This window comes from Caenorhabditis briggsae, assembly GCF_000004555.2.
Source record: "Caenorhabditis briggsae complete genome, chrI, whole genome shotgun sequence".
Lineage (NCBI taxonomy): Eukaryota > Metazoa > Nematoda > Chromadorea > Rhabditida > Rhabditidae > Caenorhabditis > Caenorhabditis briggsae.
This window is the reverse complement of record NC_013489.2, coordinates 8,886,562-8,902,557: the sequence shown is the minus strand read 5'-3', so window position 1 is coordinate 8,902,557 and position 15,996 is coordinate 8,886,562. Positions and strand designations below refer to the sequence as shown.

General features: G+C 38.1%; 4 protein-coding genes across 4 annotated transcripts; 2 read left to right on the top strand and 2 right to left on the bottom strand.

Annotated features, from left to right (window-relative positions):
- Positions 1–828: 828 nt before the first annotated feature.
- Positions 829–4,204, top strand: Cbr-sup-17 (the record flags this gene model as incomplete). The annotated part of the gene is made up of 12 exons (XM_045239210.1): positions 829–966; positions 1,041–1,123; positions 1,177–1,301; positions 1,353–1,414; positions 1,462–1,968; positions 2,015–2,083; positions 2,128–2,263; positions 2,370–2,561; positions 2,611–3,279; positions 3,329–3,567; positions 3,616–3,771; positions 3,818–4,204. The coding sequence occupies 12 exons, from the start codon at positions 829–831 to the stop codon at positions 4,202–4,204; spliced, it is 2,763 nt and encodes a 920-aa protein (XP_045094845.1).
- A 2,813-nt stretch (positions 4,205–7,017) lies between these two features.
- CBG12370 lies at positions 7,018–10,204 on the top strand (the record flags this gene model as incomplete). Its single annotated transcript, XM_002639608.1, has 8 exons — positions 7,018–7,080; positions 7,835–7,929; positions 7,981–8,164; positions 8,210–8,308; positions 8,360–8,663; positions 8,721–8,827; positions 9,889–10,095; positions 10,145–10,204. 8 exons carry the CDS (start codon positions 7,018–7,020, stop codon positions 10,202–10,204), a joined length of 1,119 nt encoding a protein of 372 aa, XP_002639654.1.
- A 164-nt stretch (positions 10,205–10,368) lies between these two features.
- Positions 10,369–12,463, bottom strand: CBG12371 (the record flags this gene model as incomplete). Its single annotated transcript, XM_002639609.1, has 11 exons — positions 10,369–10,421; positions 10,467–10,642; positions 10,710–10,810; positions 10,862–10,940; positions 10,988–11,146; positions 11,190–11,308; positions 11,358–11,450; positions 11,493–11,897; positions 11,944–12,091; positions 12,138–12,310; positions 12,386–12,463. 11 exons carry the CDS (start codon positions 12,461–12,463, stop codon positions 10,369–10,371), a joined length of 1,584 nt encoding a protein of 527 aa, XP_002639655.1.
- Positions 12,464–12,908: 445 nt separating this feature from the next.
- On the bottom strand, positions 12,909–15,607 carry Cbr-cids-2 (the record flags this gene model as incomplete). Its single annotated transcript, XM_045239192.1, has 13 exons — positions 12,909–12,972; positions 13,018–13,174; positions 13,224–13,397; positions 13,444–13,515; positions 13,565–13,949; positions 14,020–14,330; positions 14,396–14,633; positions 14,737–14,883; positions 14,932–15,032; positions 15,064–15,167; positions 15,214–15,346; positions 15,403–15,517; positions 15,563–15,607. The coding sequence occupies 13 exons, from the start codon at positions 15,605–15,607 to the stop codon at positions 12,909–12,911; spliced, it is 2,046 nt and encodes a 681-aa protein (XP_045094846.1).
- Between the last annotated feature and the right edge of the window lie 389 nt (positions 15,608–15,996).

The window sequence follows — 15,996 nt, the reverse complement described above, 5'->3', positions numbered from 1 at the left end:
GTTTTCTTTTCTTTAAAAATCCCCTTATAACATTCCATGTGAGGTACGGTAGCAGTCTCTAGATATCCTATGTTGTGACGTTCGTTGTTTATCCGCTTGCACATTCGAAACTTTTCACCGCGGAGAGAAACTTTCAAAAAATAAATGGCGCTTCTTTTGAACGTCCCTCGAGGTATGGACCTCCCGGGAATCATCTTTTCATTTTCTCATCTGCTTCTCTCATTTACCTACTCTCTCACCGTCCATCCGTCCATCTGTCTATGTATTTTTCTCTAAACGCCTCATGTTCCCGTACAATATCTCGCCCGCCTTTTCCCTCCGAGTGTCGGCCATTATGGTGGTCACACAGACGACGGCCCCGCTCTGGTTAGCGAGAGAAGACGTCTCCGCTTAACCTGTACCTCCTAAAGGCATTCTATTGATTTCATTTGAAACTTAAAACTACAGTTTAAGTTTGTTCCCCATGTTCAACCGAAAAGTAATTTTTCCATTGCGAAATTTATTATTAATCCAATTTTTTACTCATCACAGTTATAACCACCCTTTTTCCTCACCGAATTAGTCGTTGTTTTGCTCAAACATCACCAAACCGTTCTGATTACAAAAAGAATACTCAATTATCATAATGACACAACCAAAACCTTCTGCGCAACTTATATTTATTATCTCTTATCACCTTTTCCGTATTTTCAATACTTTGTATTGCAGAAAACGACGGGCAAATACGGGAACCTCGCTCACACAATTTATAGGATATTCTCCAGAGGGTTTAATTTAGGTAAATTTTCAAAACCGAATGCTTCAATTACTTCTAGTTCACAGATTAGGATGAGCAGACTTCGACTGCAACTTCATTTCACATTCATTTTTTGTCTTCTATACGAAAATACCAACGGATTGAACAGTTTTATTGACAGCTTTGAAACGCTCAACTATCGGGCAACACATGTTGCCAATCAGGTAGCAGTTTTGTTTTTAATTGGCTGGTTGAGCTGAATTCTAAACAAATGACATTCATTTCAAATAAATATGTATTTCAGGTTTCCCGTCGAAAAAGATCAATTGATTCAGTTGCATCGCATTACCAGGAGCCCATTGGTTTCCGTTTCAATGCTTACAATCGGTGAGTATTAGAACCTGAGAGCTTTGCTTTTTGAACCAATATTCAATTTTCAGGACGTTCCATGTTCAATTACATCCTATTGATGACTCATTATTCCACGACGATCATGTGACAGATGTTGATGGAGGTTTTGCCGATGTTAAGCCGAGTCATTTTCTTTACGAAGGATATTTGAAAGGTATTTAAAATTGAGAGAATTATGCAGGTAGGTATATATTCAATTTTTCAGACGATCCAAATTCCCATGTTCATGGAAGTGTATTCGATGGAGTTTTCGAGGGACACATTCAAGTAATTAATTTAAAAGATATCTGTATTTACAATATTCGATTTTTTAGACTGGTGAAGGAAGCCGTTATTCAATCGACAAAGCTGCGAAATATTTCGAACGAGACGATCGACCAAGTCAATATCACTCCATCATTTTTCGAGATGATGAAATTAATCACCGAAAATGGAGAGTAAAAAGAGACGCTGAAAACCTTGCCGAGCAAATGCAAGGTTGTGGTCTCTCTAGTCGTGTTCGTCGTGAAATGTCGAGCATTCAGAATTCCGGAGAGAATTCCGATTTCTTCTCAAATTACATGACGATGTCTGGTAGATCGAAAAGAGCAACTCGGGACTCGGATGGGCTTTATTCGGTGCGGACGTGTTCACTTTATATGCAAGCAGATCACAAACTTTATGAGCACATAAGAATGAAGGAAGGAAATAATGATCCTATCCGAACGAGAGAGGAGATTGTCAGTTTGTTCTACAATCACATCAAAGCAGTCAATGAAATTTACGAAGGAACCAACTTCAACGGAATTAAAGGACTTCATTTTGTGATTCAAAGAACTTCAGTATGTTTTCCCATTACTTTTGAAGAAAGGTAATTCCAATTTCTAGATCTACACTCCTGAGAGTTGTGATCGTGGTAGAGCAAAGACTGATTCAGACAATCCGTTTTGTGAAGAGGTACTGTATTTTAGAATTTTGGAATTCTATCAATCATTTTTCAGAATGTTGATGTCTCCAACTTTTTGAACTTGAACTCTCAAAGAAATCATTCGGCATTCTGTCTTGCATATGCTCTCACTTTCCGTGACTTTGTCGGAGGAACCCTTGGTTTGGCTTGGGTGGCCAGCCCACAGTTCAGTAAGTTGGTTTATATATATTTTTTTTAAATGTAGTTTGTGCTAGAAAAGAATTTTCAGATCTAAAAATGTTCTTAAAAACATATATCTTCATGCATTATTTCCAGATACCGCCGGTGGAATATGTCAAGTTCATCAGAGATACAACGAAGGCAGTCGTGGATGGGTTTATCGATCATTGAACACTGGAATCGTCACTCTTGTTAACTACGGAAATAGAGTCCCAGCTAGAGTTTCTCAGCTAACTCTTGCTCACGAAATTGGACACAATTTTGGATCTCCTCACGATTTCCCAGCAGGTAAGGTTTGTTTTTGGTGTCGAACACTTCTCAACATTGTCGTTTACAGAATGCCAACCCGGTCTTCCCGATGGTAACTTCATTATGTTTGCATCTGCGACATCTGGAGACAAACCGAACAATGGGAAGTTCTCCCCCTGCTCCATCAAAAATATTTCCTCTGTTCTTGCCGTTGTTCTCAAATCAATGCCTGTAGATCCAACTCGAAACGCGAACCCAGTTGGTTATGGAAAACGAAACTGCTTCCAAGAGAGAACATCTGCATTCTGTGGAAATCAAATTTATGAGCCAGGAGAGGAATGTGACTGTGGATTCTCACAAGCAGATTGTGATCAAATGGGTGACAAGTGTTGCGTTCCGCACGAAGCACGTGGTACAGGTGGACCAGGGCCTTGCAAAAGGAAACCAGGTGCTCAATGCTCACCGTCTCAAGGATACTGCTGTAACCCTGAAAATTGCTCGCTTCATAACAAAAACGAAGAGAAGATTTGTCGTCAGGAATCAGAGTGTTCCAATCTGCAAACGTGTGATGGAAGAAGTGCTCAATGTCCAGTATCTCCACCAAAGCATGACGGTATTCCTTGTCAAGATAGTACAAAGGTTTGCTCAGCTGGACAATGTAACGGTTCAGTCTGTGCAATGTTCGGACTCGAAGATTGTTTCCTAACCGAAGGAAAACCGGACGAGTTGTGCTTCTTGGCATGTATCAAAGATGGAAGTAAGTATCCGAATGACATGGCCCTATTTCTTTACTTTCTCTATTTTAGAATGTACGTCGTCTGTTCATCTTCCTGAATTTGCTGCAAATCGAACGAATTTCCTTCAAAATATGAGAAAAGGAAAACCTGGACTTATCCTGCATCCTGGATCACCATGTAACAACTACAAAGGATATTGTGATATATTCAGAAAATGTCGAAGCGTTGATGCTAACGGACCATTGGCTCGGCTCAAAAACTTGTTATTCGATAAGAAGACGATAGAGACACTGACTCAATGGGCTCAGGTTTGAAAATTATTTCAAAAGACATTCCAAAAAATATGGATGTTTCAGGATAACTGGTGGGCTGTCGGTGTCGGTGGTATTGGTTTCTTAGTTATTATGGCGTTGTTTGTAAAGTGTTGCGCAGTTCACACACCTAGCACAAATCCAAATAAACCACCAGCGCTCAATATTTATCAAACTCTCACTAGACCTGGAACTCTCATCGTAAGTTGAAAAATATAATTGCGCAAAATATATCTAACTATTCTAGCGTCAACATCGTCAACGCCATCGTGCTGCTGCAGGAAGTACTCCATCGGGTGCTGTTGCTGGACAATCACGTTCAGCCGGCGCTCCAACTTCAAGAACAACCCCATCAGCACGTCCATCTGCTCCACCACTAGTGGCTCCTCAAGTTCCAGTTGCCGTTCCTCCTCCAATCGGCGTGGCTGGCCCTCCAATTCCTTTGATAGCTGCTATACCGCCTCCTGGAGCTTCAAGTTCTTCTCCCGCTGTGATTGTTCTGGAACCACCACCACCTTACACAGCTGCAGATCCCGGATCTGCAATGGGTGGACCTAAAAGAGGCCACAGGAAGAACAAAAGACAAGCGGCATCAGACGCCACACCTGGAAATGGCAAGAAGAAGGGGAAATAATTGCTTTCTCCGTATCGCTTCTCAAAACTTCAAAAATGCTCATTGTACGGTTCCTTCCCCCCGGGCTTTAGTTTTAATTTTCAAATTTTACCCGTTTCCTATTCACATATACTCAAATTGGTTTACGTTGTTCCATCTTGCCTTTCCTCAACTTCTACTTCTTTCAAAACATGTGTTCCCCACTTTTTATGTATTTCTGAAATTTTTCTCTCATTCCCAAGACGGTGCTAAATTTTCCAATTCTTCTTGTATTATATCTAATTTATTGATCACTTCTTCCCCCAATCTACTGGTCGATCTTTGTGCATTCTGTTATACACACCTTTTAAGAGTCCCCCCAACCCAATGCGAGGATCCAACGCTTTCAAAAACTCCCTCGACCTTTTTCTTTCTACTCATTGACACATTTCATATTTTTCACTTTTTCGGCATTTTCAACTCGAATAACAAATAATTATCAAATGAAATTCTAAACTATTTTTTTGCAACAACAAACAAAAACAATAGCATCATAAGACTACAATCCGGGCGCATGAGAGTTCTCCTGCGAATAAAAACAACATCAGGGCATCGAGCAAATGTTTTTCTTTATAAATTTTCGAGGCCCTTGAAAAATAACAAATTTGAAAACTGTTGTCCGAAAATAGTACAAAAAAAATAGTTAACAAATTATCTTGCACTTTTCAGAAACGGGGTTGGGTTTTTGATTTATCGTTCCTAATTTTTTCTTCAATCGTTTCTTATCACTGATATCTTATCTTTCTTTTTTTTTTGTCTTCGCAACGTCTTATTCATTTGTATTCTGTATTCGTTCTGATGACGTACTCGTTAACCTGTGCTATGTACGGGTTATTTCGATAATGTTCTATGTCACACCACTCATTCGATTCTTTTCTTTTGAAGGTATTTTGACGAATTCTAAAGAAATCGTCAGTGGGTTTCTCTGTTTCCGGTGGAATTCGATTTATAGTTTTTTGTCTTCAAGATTTATCGTAGTCAAATGTGTTTTTCAGTTAGACTTTGCCGGAAATTCTGAATTATTTTAGCCTTGAAATAATTTTCTGTTAAATATTTATTTTTTGAAGTCTAGAAAAATGAATTATAATTTATCCCCAAGTATTGTAAATTGTATTTGTTTTTACTTCAAAATTATACCGTATTTCATCTAAAAGAACCAAGCGTCAACTTTTAGATCAATTATCTCTATTCCAGTATAAGATATCATAAGTTTGTCAACTGATAAAATTGTTTAACATAATATCACCAATATTTTATCAGTTGACAACATTTTAATACCTTTAAAAAGAAATAAGATAACTGAGCTCGTATAGGGTTAGTGCATTTACGGCAACGTAAGCCTTGTCAACTTTGAGTCGATTTATCTTGGTTACTTTGCAAGATATTAAAATTTTGTCACTGATGAATTATCTATGATAATTTCACCATAAGTTTATTAGTTGTCACATTTTTCATATCTTTCCCAGGAAACGAGATAATTGAGGTCAAAGTGGATATCTTAGGTGTTCTATTAGAGGAAATACGCTAGCTCTGTTTTTGTGGTTGGTCACTCTATCGTACGAAGTAATCTAACAAAATATTCATGTCTTTCGAAAATAAATATGCTTCTTTAGTTTCGATTATTTCAGGTTTTATTTGGTTACGGGCAGCATACCGTAAAACCTGTAATAGAAGGGCCCCCGAGCTGTCAAGTTTGGGCTTAACTATCTCAATTCCTATGCAAGATATCAAAAATGTGTCACCTGATAAAATTGCTTTCATATTCATATCGGCTCAAATTTAAAATGTAGGGTGATCTTCTATCACAGGTTTATGGTAGTTAATTTGGAAGGACTCACACGTTGGGAAGGTCTGAATCCAGGACGTTAACTATTTTCTACTGAAATCATAAAATGGGGAAAATTTTCAATTCGGTATTGTAGATGTTCAAATTATTCGTTCATCACTAGTCGAATTGAAATACCGTCTCAATATCCAATTAAGGCTACAGAATTCTGCAGTATCATTTTTTCTTTCAATCAATCTCCTATATCTTCTTCTACCCAAAAGAAAATTTCTTATCTCATTTGTTAGAAGCCAGAAATATATCTTCATCGTTGATATTCTGAACTTATTGTCGAATGAAAAAAAGTGGAACCTGAAAAATTTCGCGGGCGGCGTCCCGGTCAATTTTCGAGGCCTTGCCCCAAAAACACTACGGTAGTAAACGAAACTTATTTCTGTGAATTTAGTGGGATTTTCTGGACAAAATTTATGTTTCTTGGTATGAAAATGATCGCTAGCATCTCTAGAATCTGTTTTTCAGCGAAAAACCGAACTTAATTGCAAAAGTAGCTCGAACGAGGCGAAACTCTGAAATATTACGTTTTTGCCGCACTTTTTCGTAGATCAAAAAAAAGCTACGCCTTTCAAATTCTCAGGTCCTACTTTTTTTTATTTCGACAATAAATGAAAAAACATAATTACTTTAACGATCAATCACTTTTGTACCCTGATTGCAAACCTAAAAGAATTCAAAGATCTATCATTCTCCTCGTCGGATTATCCGAATCCTTATCATCATTGAATCATCTCACCCTTTTCTTTTTTCTGTATTCTGTGTCCTTTTAAAATATGTGGCCCGTCTGATCTCATTTCATCATCTCTCTTTTCTGTGTCTGTCTTCTAAAAGTCTTACGATCACTGTGATTGATAAAGATTTCGAAGTTTGTGATCATACTCATTCAGTCTTTATATATTCTCTGATTATACTTTTGTTTTTCAGTGGAGAGACAGGCAATTTCTGACCAACGACGATGACTATTAAAGAGAAAAGAGAGTTCAACGAAACAGATGAGATTGTGATATCAAAAGAAAAGGTTGGTTATTGTAATCGAAGATTTTTTGCAAATCTTTGGATTTCCGGCTATATTCGGTATAGTCTTGCAAATGGAAACAAATTCCAATAGAACTAACAAGGAACGTCAATACATTGTAAACCTAGATTTTGATGAAAATTTCAGGATAGGTTAAGAATAGTCTACATCTGAAAATAAATGTTAGAATCCGATTGCCAGTTTCAGCAGAGTTATATCAGTTTCAGTAACAAAAAGCGCGTTTTCAGTGCAAAACAACAATTTTCAACGTCGACTTTCTCAACTTCTACGGCATTTCAGAACATGAAATTTGTTCTTGAACTTAGAATTCAATGAAATGTCATATTTCAGTTTTATTCTCGGAAACCAATTTTTTCTAAATTTCGAATACCGTAAAACAAGTTTCAGCTAATTTTTCTTGACTCCTATGCAAAATACCAAAAATGTGTTAACTGATAAAATGCTCGTGATATTATGATAAACAATTTATCAGTTGACAACTTTTTGATATCTTTGACAGGAACCGAGAAAAATTGACTCAAAGTTAAGCGACCCTTTTACAACAGGTTTACGGTATTCGAAAAATATAAAAAAATATTTTTTTTTGAGAAAATTTCATCCATGCCTTAAATGTTCAGAAGTGTTTAGATAGGCTATTCTTAACCTATCCTGACATTTTCGTCAAAATCTGGGTTTGCGAGTTTTTGAAATTCCTTTGCAATGATTCGACATTATTACAACTAATAATATTTTTCAGCTAGACTGTTTCGTTTTGGAATGTCTTGCTAAAGTTGGATGCGTTGGAGAACATGCCCAACAATTGTCTGAAACCCTTCTTTGCTCTGATTACAGGTAGACAGTATGCTATTCATATCCTCTTTCACAATTCAAAACACTTTACAGAGGACATTACTCTCACGGAATCAATCGTTTACACATTTATGTCCATGACCTAATGATGAAATCAACAGCTGTTACGGGTACTCCTCAAGTGATAAAATCCAAAGGAAGCACGGCTTGGGTTGATGGAAATAATCTTTTGGGACCTGTAGTTGGAAACTTTTGTATGCAATTGGCAGTTGAAAAGGTATCATAACACCTATTGACTCAATAAAACTGTTTGACTTTGAAGGCAAAAGAGTTTGGAATCGGATGGGTTGTTTGCCGTAACTCGAATCATTTTGGAATAGCTGGATGGTATGCTGAATATGCATGCCGTCAAGGTCTTGTGGTACTTTTTCATTCTGAATTAAGAATTTGATTTCAATGAGACGACATTTAGGGAATGGCTTTTACTAACACTTCTCCATGTGTCTTCCCAACTGGATCGCGGGAGAAATCATTGGGATCCAATCCAATCTGTATGGCTGCTCCTGGAATGGACGGAGATTCATTCTTCCTTGACATGGCTTCTACCACCGTTGCCTATGGAAAAATCGAAGTGGCTGATCGCAAAGGAGAAACTTGGATTCCAAGCACTTGGGGAGCTGACAAACATGGAGATGAAACTCATAATCCAAAGGAAGTTCTTGATGGAGGAGGTCTTCAACCATTAGGAGGATCGGAAATCACCGGAGGATATAAAGGTAGAATTTTTCTAAAAAGCATTATTAATCCCAGAAAATTTAATCTTTGGATTGTAGGAACTGGATTGTGTATGATGGTTGAGGTTCTTTGTGGAATTATGGGTGGCTCGGCGTTCGGAAAGAACATTCGCCAATGGCAAACAACAAGTAAGACGGCGGATCTGGTGAGTTCTGATAACCCCAAAAAGGCGATGACTATAGAAAACTCGAAGAAAGGCGCCAATTTGGTGAGTGCCATTGAATTGGTATGTGTGTAACTCAACAACTGACAATCACGTCAGTCGTCTGCATGCATGGCACCTTTGGAATCACCAAGAAATCACAAGACCCGATCCAAGCATCGCTTACCCATCGTAGGAATTCTTCTTGAAAGCGAAAAAGAAACCATCAAGGCTATCAAAATATCTTTTTCGAGAGAGCGAGTCGGATTGATTACCGTTAACACTTTAATAGAAGGCCACCGATATAATGTTGATGTTATTATGACAAGCACTTTATCAGTGAGCAGATTTTTGATATACCTCATATAAATTGAGATAAATGAGCTCAACGGGCAAGTATAGTTTACGGTATATGTATTCCCTCTAATAGAAGCCCGCCCAAACTGTCAACTTTCAGCTCAATTATCTCGATTACTGTGAAAGGCATCGAAATTTTTCGAACTGATAAATTATTGATCCTAATATCATCAATACTTTATCAGTTGACAAAATTTTGATATTTTACATAGAAAATCAGATGAAGTGGCTCAAATTTGACGTTTGTTTGGGCTTCTAGTGAAGAGAATACTGTACATTTTAATATGTGACCGTGGCCGAAGGCCCCACAACGAAAACTACAGTAACCTTGAAATATGTTTATTTTTTGAATTTACTTTTCTCAATTTTAATGGTTTCAGTCATTTTATTCACTAGCAACAAATTTTATTTTTCGACTTGTTTGGGATAATAAACAGAAAACTCAACGAAAAGTATTGTGCCAAACTAAATTATAAAAATAAAAATATTTTAAGTTACAGTATTCGTTTTGGGACCTTCTGTCACAGCCATCTGCGTTTATCTGCCAAAGCTAGCTTTAAAGCTCTTTGTTTGTACTAAAATAAATAATATGCGCATTTGGATTTTCGGGAGCATCTCTAGTATGCATGTTGTCACACTTTACACCTTTCTCTCACTATCCCAACAACTAAACATAGGTATATATTTATCATTTTTGACAATTCCAGGGGCAATGCTTTATTGCAATCGATCCTGAATGCTTCGCTCCTGGATTCCCTCTTCGTCTTCAAGAATTTTGCGATGAGACACGGAACCTGACTCCAATTAATCCTAATAGACCACCCCAAGTACCAGGAGATCCGGAAAGAGCTCATATGAATATGTGTGATGATTTGGGAGGAATTGTGTACAAAAAGAAACAATTGGATCATTTGGTGAGTTTGTTTTTCGATCATGAATAATCTCGAACTTTTCAATTTCCAGAAGAATCTCGCGGATCGTCTCGGTGTCATAATGAGACTTGTTGAAGAGAATGGTCATTAGCCAAAACGAAGGAATCTCAATTTTAAATTTTCTATAACGCGTTTTTCTTTAAATTGTTTAATTCTCATGGATAAATTTTGGAGTCGAAACAAACATTAACAAAAATTTATACGAATGAACAAAACAAGAAAAACAAGCAACAAAGAATTGACAAATTCCAGTTATCAGACCTCGATTACAGATTCAGATGGCAGATTAGCGAAAAGATAACGATGAGCTGAAAATCTCACTATCAGAAGGATGTTTTCATTGATGAACTCACCTTTACAGTCCAAATGTTCATGTTTGCATTGATATCTACAGCATTTCTTGCACTTGCTATGAACACATCCTTGTCCAGCTGGCTGACCACATCTCGCACATGGCGGAAATTTGATTTTCTTTGCTTCCAGTATCCGAGCTCCTGTCAGTTGACGACGTTCTCTTTTACGAGCTTGTCTGAAAAATGTTTTTTTCAGATCATTGCCAAAGATCATTGTAGCATTAAGTTAACTTTTTTACTCACTTCATAGACACGCCCATTTCTTTGGCAGTTTGTGCGAGTTTTTCCTTCTGTTTTTCTCTGAACGTCTTCTCGCCTTCTCCAACAATCGATTCTTTGGCAACCTGAAAAATAACGTTTAGGGCCAAACTCATAGTTGATAGATATTTATTTACCTCTTTCAAACGGAAATAGGGTTTTGAAATCCAATGAGGTTGCTTTGAAACTTCGATGGCATCCATAAGTTGTCCATTTATGAAAATTACAAAACAATTTAAATTATACAGTATGCCTTGAATAACCTGATACTTTCAAATAACTTTCTTGCTTCAACTTCTCGTTCTTTTCCTGCTTCTGCATCTGCTCTCGCCCTCTTTCCCAACTCTTCAACGATATTCTCAAAATCTTCGACACGATGCTCCAGAGAAACACGCATTCGAAGATCTTCATACTCTAGTAGGCTAAAAAAGCATGAATGAGTCTTTGCATTCTTTTCAAACTTACCTATGATGACAAATTCTGAAGACGTGAGCTCGAATCGCGCTTGTTCCTGCATGGAAATCCCTAGCATATTCAAGATATTCAGCTGCGATTTTCCATGTTTCCACATGCGCGTTAGCATCCTAGAAATACAAGTTTTCAGTTACTGAACAGGCATAAATTCTTCTTTACATCAAATATCAGTGGGTTGTAGAGAAGCCCTTCAGCAGACATCACTGCAACTGCTCCCGTCGCTTCCATGCATCTTTCAACGTCTCCTGGGAACTGAAAGTATGGTTTTAAAATACGAACTTTAGCTAATTTAACCTGAATATTTCCATTCGCCATCACTGGCACTCTAGATCCAACAGCTTCTACAACATCTCGGATTCGCGTCCAGTCGGCCAGGCCCGTCTCAGCTCCCTTCATATCTCTCGTGCGACCATGAACTGTCAACATAGTAGCTCCAGCATCAACTAATCGTGTAGCGTAGCTGATTGTTTCTTGACGATCATCCCTTACGCGTATTTTACAGGAAACCGGAATCTTACAGTAATCCCTTACAGCTGACACCATTTCACAAATCAAATCTACTTCGTCTTGAAGCCAAGAACCATATCGACCTCGCTTCGCAACCATTTGCGGACATCCCAAATTCAGATCTACTCCATCACAAACGTCTTCAACAAGACGGCAAGCAGCTAGAAAAGTGTCCACTTTGTTCGCACAAAACTGAAAAAAAATTAGTCTTAAAATCCATTTCTATAGAACTGCTCACTTGTACAACGAGCGGTCTATCAGCTTTCACTAAAGCCAATGCATTCCTGCGATATGTTCCATCGTTGACAAATAAATGAGCATGGATCATGGGAGTGAATGTCAACTGTGCACCATACTTTCGTGTGAATAACCGAAATGCCAGTTCACTGAAAAAATTTTTGGTTTCAATGTAAGAATGAACATACAAATCACCTTTGATCCACCATTGGTGCCAAGACTTTGGTAATCTTTTGGTTTTGAAGAGTTTCTCTCCAAAATCGCTGATTTTTTGAAATTATTTCATCGGAATTTTTCACATTATCGGCTAATTTCATCTTCTTTGGCATACGAAAAATTTGTAGAGGATCCTCGGCATCAGGAGACACCTGAAAACTGAAAATGAACACCAATAACAAGTTGTTTGTCTAGCTGAATATAAAAAAGTCGCAAATATTTCCAACCGTTGATTCTTCATCAATTGCTTCACTTTCTCCACATCTCTCCACTTCGTATCCTTCTGTTGTTGTGTCACCGTTCATGAGGCTTCAAAGGAATTCAAATTTTTAAAATCATCAATTATTCAGAAATTTACAGGTACATTTCCGATTAGTTTCACGGAATCGTTCTGAAAAAACTTGGTTCTGAAAATTACAGTTACAGGAATCAATAAATTTTTTTATTATGGATGATGAGAGACCCCTTTGTGACCAAAGTTAAGCAAAGTAGAAACATTTTCATCAAGGTATCGAGGTAGAAACAGAAACAAAGGGAATCAATTGAATTGGTTGGAGAAATTAAGGAATCTTTTTGGTGAGAATCATAAGAAATAGAGATTTGGAAGCTATAGTAAAAGCAAGGAGGAACATCAACACCTAGTTACAGGCTCGCAGGGAAATTCAAAGGCCATATAATAGTGGAAAATGAATCAACTTGACAAAATGAGAATATATGCAGAAATTTGACAAAAATGAAAGCTATGCAACCCTAGTATCTGTTGTCATAACCACCTCCGCGACTTCCACCTCTCCAGTCCCGATCGTTACGGCCACTACAAAAGAATTGAAAATAATATTTTTTGTAGTGGTACACTTACCGGTCATTATACGAGCCTCCACCGTTTTTCCACCGATCACCACCACCTCTTGGATACGGAGCTGACTTTCTGCGATCATCATAGTCATGATTTCTACGGTCGTCATATTTGTTGCGCCCACGATCATCACGCCTATTGAATCGGTCTTCTCTGCGATCTTTAACTGGGAACGGTTAAGACAAAAAAGTTCTCAGCAAATATATTACCACCGCCACCAGAGTGATAATCTGTATATCCTCGTTGAGGTTGCTGATGAATCTGGTGTTGTTGTTGTTGCTGCTGAAGATGTGGTTGAGGTGGTGGTGGTCTATTGTATGCTCCAGCCAACGACTGTTGATGATACTGGTTCATTTGCGATTGGGTCATAACTTGAGGGGAAACTGTAAGGAAGTACGTATATACTGTGAATACCGAGATGGAACTGACTTTGTGAGGACTCGAATCTCGCCTGATACGGTCCAGTTTGCACCGTTGGAGATTTGAGTGGCGGTTTTTGAGCTGAAAAAATTTCTTTTATTTTTTTTTTGAAGGAATATAATCAAAATACCATCGAATGAATGTGGATAGACTTGTTGCCCTGTCTGATGAGAAATTCTCGGATCTCTCTGCTCAAACTGTGCCTGGTACCCGACAGCTGACGGTTGTGGAATTTGTACGAGCTGGGTCGGCGGTGGTTGATTGTGTTGTGGAACTATAAAGATTGAAATTTGGAAAAAAAACAACAAAGTATTCTTACATCTTGGATCGCGTTGGGCTTGATCAAATGGAGGTTGATAAGCAGGAGCGACCGCATGAGGCGGAGCTTTCTTCTCAGTGTGCTGAGCCAGTGGCGGAAGACCGTGTTGTTGAAGAGCTAGAGCATATTGAGAAGGACCTTCAGTGCCAGCCCGCAGTCTCGGATCTGGTACATTTGACGGTATAGCTGGTGGCGGCTGAAAAGGAAATAATTTTTCGAGTACAAAGATTATTTGATAGTCGTGTAGAAAAAAGAAAGAAACATACCACAGAGAATTGATTAATGTTGATTGGAGCTGATGGTGCAGACAGATTCCGATCTTGAAAAGTTGTTGAAGCTTTATTCATCGACTCTTCGCTGGGAGCGGCCATAGTCTGCTGGTGGAACATATCCTCATCGCCATCGGCTATCTTTTGGAGTCCCAACTGCATGATTCTAGATTGGAGAGAAGGCTGAGATGATATTCCAACGAGTGCTTGCAAATGAGGTTTCATCATAGGAGCTTGTGGTCGCTCGTCATCATCCATTTCCATATCTACTTGATTACGATTGTCCCCCCAACCACCTTGCTGACGATCTGAAACTGGTTGCGTTCGATGATTATAGAAATGTTCAATTAATATTTTTCTGAAATAAACTTACTCGAATATAGGAGATGATTGTCTTCTTCTTGTGGAGATAAAACACCAGGATAGACACCTTTTTCCTCCATTTCAACTAGATCAGAATGGACCGCTTTGATTCCATCACGGAAGTTGATATACGCTTCCTCGACTACGAGCACTTCTCGTTTCTGGTGTAGGAAGACACGCTTTGCAAGTTCTAAAGTTTCCGATAGAGCCATCATCTTCTTTTTTTGGTCTTCCATGGAATGGCGCACCTGAAATTGAATTTTTATATATCCGAAGTTCGGAAAAATATTTTTGTATTTTACAATTATCATTGAAGTATTTCAGCATCTATTAATCAAGTACCACACTCACTTGTACCATGGTATCAATAGCTTCATGTACTTCTTGTAGAATATGAGCGCCTTCTTCACGGTCTTTTATTCCACTTTTGCACTTCTCCTTGTAATCGAAATCTCCCTCGTTCACAAATTTCATCATGTCACTGATTACGTTTCGTGCCTGACAAATGGAAATTTTTAATACAAATCATGATCGGTAAATACTTACAGATACAAAATTTGAAATTCTCTTCAATAAATCCTCGGAATCTACCTCTAGAGCTTGATCTTCAGCTTCGTATCCTTCATCTGCATCCGATGCTAATTGGGCTTTAGAGAAACAAGGCTTATTATTACTCACCGAGAAGATTCTCCATTGCAGTTGTGCTTTGTGAAGAAAAAACACCTCGAGTTTTGAAAATTTGAATGCATCGCTTCATAACGTCTTTCACTTTATCTTGCTTTCTAGAAATTTTTAATTTGCTTTTTTCGGTCAATATGAAAACACTACCTTCCTGTCGCCACAGCAGTGAGCACAGCTGGCTGAAAAGCTGGAATTATGGTGTCAGCATGTTTTATTTTAGCTTTCTGCACGACATCATTCATGACGTAGAACAAAGCGATTCGCTTACTATCTGTTCCAGCTGAAACTTTGGAAATTTTAAAACTGAGTATTTAAAATGTTTATTTTTTAAATTACCTGTTTTGAAGCAATTGAGCCATCCGTCAACAATCAAGTCTATCGATGCTTTGTCTTTATAGTGCATGATCCATAGTGACATAGTCTCAATAGCCTCTTGGGTTGGATTTTTGATCTGTAACATTTGCGATTGAGAATATATCGACTATGATTAACTTACGTCTTGAAGGCGATTATAGACAACATCGGCAGTGAGCACGACCATTTTTTGATTTTAAAGTGAGAACTCAGTTATCACATGCGAAGGTTTTTCGAGGAAAACTCTGAAATTCTCATTTAAAAGAATTGTTGAATTGCGGCGAGTAACGCGCAAGCACGAGGAGTGCGCCTGAGAGAGGGAGGGGAGGCACAGAGAGAAAGAATCCAAACAGAGAAAACAACAACAACTTTTGGAGTGACTTGGTTGAAAATCAAACATGAAGTTTGTTTAGAAAATATGTTTTCATTGAAATAGTTTTTTATGGGGTTATTGAGTCGGCAAAAAAGGAAAAAAAACTCCGCGAAAACTCGGAGAGTGTTCCAATGATGACTGAAACTTTGGGGAAAACTGGACAAAACTATAGGCCACATTTTGCCAAAGTTTGGGGTCCAAAT